The sequence below is a fragment of the Cariama cristata genome, unplaced genomic scaffold (assembly GCF_000690535.1).
Source record: "Cariama cristata isolate BGI_N322 unplaced genomic scaffold, ASM69053v1 scaffold17352, whole genome shotgun sequence".
In the NCBI taxonomy this organism is placed as follows: Eukaryota; Metazoa; Chordata; class Aves; order Cariamiformes; family Cariamidae; genus Cariama; species Cariama cristata.
Genome location: NW_009602284.1, coordinates 19336 through 24383, shown reverse-complemented (window position 1 = coordinate 24383; position 5048 = coordinate 19336). Strand labels below are relative to the sequence as shown.

Genomic DNA, 5048 nt, shown 5'->3' with positions numbered 1-5048 from the left:
CACTCTTTCAGAATGGAAAGGATCACAAGACTACTCTGCAAAAAAGAGGCTTCTTTCTCACTCAGCTAGGTCACTTTGTGCTGTTTAGCTATTCTCATTATTGAAGCCACAAAAACATGAGGTAATGACATAGCTCCCACATGCCTTGCTGCCTTTGACTTTAAAGCTGAAGACCCAAAATATGCTGGTTGACTGAATATAGGCAGTCTTTGATAAAAGTCACAATTCTGCAAGGAGATGCTATGGGCACACCACTAACAATCTTCCACCTCATGTGTGATAAATAATCCACAGACAAGATGTTATTAAGATCACAATCCACAGCACTGTCATGAGCTGCTCTTGCTGGGAAGGACAGTATGATTTTTTTTTTTTTTTAAATGTCTGAAGATAAGGACGTACAAAACAACTGAAGACAAGTGAATTACATCCACTGCTACAGGAATGAGCTTGGCCTCAAAGGACCTGGAAGATATGTTTAAAGGTACTATAGTTAACTAGGGGACGTGAAAGCAAGAGGCTTTGTGTCACTGTCCTTGGACAGAAAAGGCTTGATCATACAAAATATTGACCCTGCTCAATCCTTTTTGTCTTATGTTAATGGGGATTGGAAAAGCAAAGGTGATACCAGGTCCTTTCACACAGCAGGGCTGGTCACCTGCCCTGAAGCTAGATCAAATGCATAGTGGAGGGCTACCAACCTTGCTAACATTATCCAGTGGTTTACCCAACAGGTCCTTCCTCTTCAGCTTGTTTCTTTCCAGCACGTCTAGCTTGCTCACCACTGCGTCAATCTTGGAGCCTATGCTGTTTATGGACTGTTCCAGCTGCAGCACACGTTGCAGGAGGCTGAGGGAGACATGGAGAGCATTTGCAAGCTTTCTGCGATGAACAGTAGGATTTGCAGTACACATCTCAGACACAATGGGCCAGACCTCAAACAGGAGTGGATGCTCCACATCGGATAATTGATTCATACCCACTGAAGACATAACTCACTGCTACACTGTGTTTTCATCTGTAATGAGTGGTTCTGCTTAGGATGGATCCCAACCAGTTTGGATCACAGTCCAGCCACAATATAATCCCGTTATTAAATATTGCACCTGCCTCTCCTTTGATATGGCCCTATGTGGATTGCTCAGTGTTTCTCAGTAGCAGAATCAGGATCTCCTGATTCTCTGTGCTGTATTTATCCCATGCTCCTCCTATGGAAGAAACAGCCAAGTGTTATTCTCAGACCTGGAGGATGAAGGTCAACTAGGCTATAAATCAAGGATACTTATTCCCACAGGAACTTCTGTAAAGGTATCAACTTTCCCTGGCCCAGTTTCCCAGGCTACCTTCTGACCTGAAACATGACAGCATATTGCCTGTGGCCAGCTGACAACTGCAGAGGTTATTCAAGAGGCAGAAAGCAAAATTTCTTAATTCAGTCTTTTACAGGAACAAGTAAACTACATCACAAGAATTGTCCCAGTTCTCTCCTGACCTGTTCATTTACACGTGTACAAGATAAAAATTGACAAGATCTTACTGAAACTGCTCGGCACCAGTGTGAACAGTTACACCAGGTAAGGAAGCAGCAGGGAATCAGGCCCTCATTTGCAGAGGGCTTAAACTACTGCCAGCACAAACATACACTTGGAACTCTTCTTTGGAGACCCAGCTGGCCTTATTGGTGTGGTTATTCCTGGCTTCCATGCAGGTCAGATTCTCATCTGGGTTGTTGTCACCATAGGATTTCCCCAAATTTTCAATCTGTGTATTCAGAGCAACCTAGAAGATAGATAAAGAAACTCCTGCAAAGTTGGATACTAACTTTGTGTTTCTTCACTGTGAATAACACAGAGCTTCACAGACTGTGATATACTTAGCTGCTATTCAGGCAGAGTTGAAGCTGTATTTGAGTTACCTGCTTAGTTTATACTACCAACCCAAAGATTCCTGAGGCCACTTTGAAGTGGTCTCTACCAAACAGGGGGCTTCTTTCCCTGCCTTTTTTTTACCTTTTTCGCTTCTAGGTCATGCTTCATCTGCTGTTGCTCCTCTTCATCAAGGATGCGGTTGCTATCTTTGTCGAACCTGGAGAAGGCTGCTGTGATTTCATGGTCTGCATGGCCCAGTCTGCAAAAGGATAGAAAGAGAAAGCTCAAAGCACTGAATTACACTGTTAAGCTCTAACAGCGCAGGAGCACCCCTTTTGAAATCAGTGGATTGTTTCCTTCTGCCAGTGACAAACCTGAACATCCCAAATGGGAAAGAGATAGTAACAGAAACCTATTTAGAACAGGATATTAAACATGTGAGGAAAGATAACTATTTTGTTGAGTCTTACATTTCCCAGATCTAAGCTAACTGCTCTCCCAGTCTTGAAAATGAGAGAATTTAAATTTTCTGTATTACCAAGAGAAAGGACTAAGCAGGCATTCCTCAAGCGGACTCACTTACTCCTTCAAGCTATTCTTGAAGTCTTCAAAGTCTAATTCTTTTGTTCCATTCTGCAGTGCTTTCTGCACATCAGAAATCCTCTCCTTCTTCAGCTTCAGCCTCATGAGTGTCCGGTTGTAGCTCTGTTACCAAAGGTGCAAAAAGACATGGAATCATGCAGGCAGAACAGTGAAAAATAGGGCAGAACAGACAATGTAATATGGGCAGATGGTAAGTAATACAGGGAGATTTTAAGCTTTCCAGAAGCAAAAATACAACAGTGCTGAATAAGCCCTATCTCTAAACTAGAATCACATCTTCAGAGTGACACCAACATGGTAGCCAGGGTCTCCATGACAAAATTTGCCCTCTGCTTTTCTCCTCCCAACTCTCCCTTTATCTGATCTCCCAGTCATCAGCTGTTTAATGTAATGTCTCAAATACTATTCTTTGCAGAATATTGGTCTCACAGCACAGAGTCATGACCTTCCAGGACCTTTTCTGGATTTGCCCATGAGAAATCTAGATGTAACCCACTAGATTTGCATCACTGTAACAGGCTCAGCTTAGCAAAATAGGACCTACCATTTTATTGATCAGCGTACACTATCAAGGACTGAAAGAGCTTTGCCTAGAGACTACCCTGGAAGAAAAGTCTCTCAGAAACACTACCAACATGTTCATCCCCCAACCCCTGCTTTCTCATCTTCCCATTGCCAAAGGATCTGGGAGCTTGATTTATCCAAGAAAGGAACTGTGACTCCTATATGCACCAAGAAGGTGGATCTGGAGTTGACAACAACTGTTTCTCTCTAGTAAATTCGACCTAAGTCAGAGACTTCCAGAAAATGCTTCAGGATTTAGCTAGAAAGTAGCACAGCTTTCAGTATTCATCACCTGCTTCAAGATATCCGAGAGCTGCAGCTCATCCTTCTGGTTTGAAAGCTCCTCCTTGACTTCTGAGTAGGTGTCATTGATGATGGCCAAAAACATGTTCTAGAAAAAGGGGAGGAAGAAAGATGAATAAGCATGAGGCATCTTGCCTGCTCCAGCAGCTGAAGGAGCAAGAGACAGGCACAGATGTGCAGGGCTTAGTTAAACAAGCTGTTTCCATATGGGGTATCCCTTGGGCAAATTAAAGTGGGAGAAGGGAAGGCCCACTTCAGCCACACAGTGCTTTCTTGCTGGGGAGGAAGCCTTGCAGTTAAAGCAATGGCTGAAGGTACATTTGTTCCCAGCTCGGATACCATCTTTGGTAGCCTCTCCTGCAAGATCTTAGGTTACATTGTTACATTTGGATTCCTGGCACTGAGTGTTTAACCTGGTCATTATGAGCACCCCTCTGCATCCCTTGCCTAAAAAGGCAGGGACTGTCCCCCATGCTTTGTTCACTGCCTGCTACAGAGAAGCTGAACTGATCCCCTTGAATTCAGCTACCACATCAGTAGTATTCCCAGTCATTTTTAGTCTTCACCTTAAAGGATGTGAATATGGCCCTTAATCGCTCTGATCGTCAAATCCCCAATTGCAATGACATGCTCTTTGTCTACTTTGGGCTATTTGTTCTGCAAAGCTATTGTAACAGAAACTTCCTTTCTCTCTAAGCATTTGCACTGCACCTAACTCAGGGATTATCAGGAGGGGTCTCCCAAACACTGCTGTCAATGCAGGGGCAAAGAGGGCTTTCTTGCTTACCAGGAGCACAAAGAAAACAAAGAACACATAGGTGACGAAATAAATAGGCCCAAGGACCCTGTTGGCATTGTCAATGGAACTGTAGTCAAAATCACCAAGAATGATCCGAAACTGAGTGAAGCTGGAGGAAAAAAGAGCACAAGGTCACACAAAGGCACATACATGTATCCTGCATCCTCAGACAGTCCTGAGGTGAACCCTGAACCTGCCTGCAGCCCAGACGGTTAGAGACACAAGCCAGAGCAGGGTCTAAGTCACTAGTCTGCCTGGTGAGTTGAATGTACCCATAGTATTTCAGGGGTGAAGTGAGCTGATCTGGTTAGAGCAAGAGCTGGCTGGAAAGTAAAACATGGTTTCCACACACATTTCTGGTTGTCCAAAGTGTGTTTTGGTCTAAAAATAAAACCAAAACAAAAACAACCTGAATTTTCCCTTATAAAGGCATTTGACTCACTGAAGCCTTCTCTTGCAAGAAAGTTCGTAAGACTGTGGAGAGGGTGTTAGTACTGGAGAGTGCTCTTCAACCTTTTGCAATTCATAGCCCCTATAATGAAGCAAGTCTAAGTCTATTGACCAGAAGTTTGCTTATCTCAGTTATCTCTTGTAGACCCATTTAAAGGCAGGACTTGGATGCCGGAAGTCTGTGGAACATAGGCCGAAAACTGCTGCTGTAGCAGATACCTCCCTTAACATCACACATTTTCTGAGCAGGCCCATGGACTGAAGGACTGTCTCAGACTGGGTATCTTAAGTCACTTCCCCAACACCCCCTCCTGTGCATGCTCATCCACCCATCTCAGGTATACTGATATATTATCTGTGGGACTTCTCTGGAAATTGATCAGTGAAATGATCCTTGTGAAAAAATATTCTTTCATTAAAAAAATGAAAGGAAAAAAAAAAAAAAGAGACAAAGAAATCAC

The 5048-nt window shown here is 43.4% G+C and overlaps 1 protein-coding gene across 1 annotated transcript in view; it reads right to left on the bottom strand.

Moving 5' to 3' along the window:
* PKD2L1 (polycystic kidney disease 2-like 1) overlaps nt 1–5048 on the bottom strand; it is a 16938-nt gene that overhangs the window by 571 nt on the left and 11319 nt on the right. The window contains exons 9-14 of the mRNA XM_009694706.1: nt 4126–4246; nt 3328–3426; nt 2452–2573; nt 2010–2127; nt 1643–1779; nt 702–849 (exon numbers count right to left, since the gene is read on the bottom strand). Coding sequence (XP_009693008.1) covers nt 702–849; nt 1643–1779; nt 2010–2127; nt 2452–2573; nt 3328–3426; nt 4126–4246 — 745 coding nt within the window. The remainder of the gene's footprint in view (nt 1–701; nt 850–1642; nt 1780–2009; nt 2128–2451; nt 2574–3327; nt 3427–4125; nt 4247–5048) is intronic.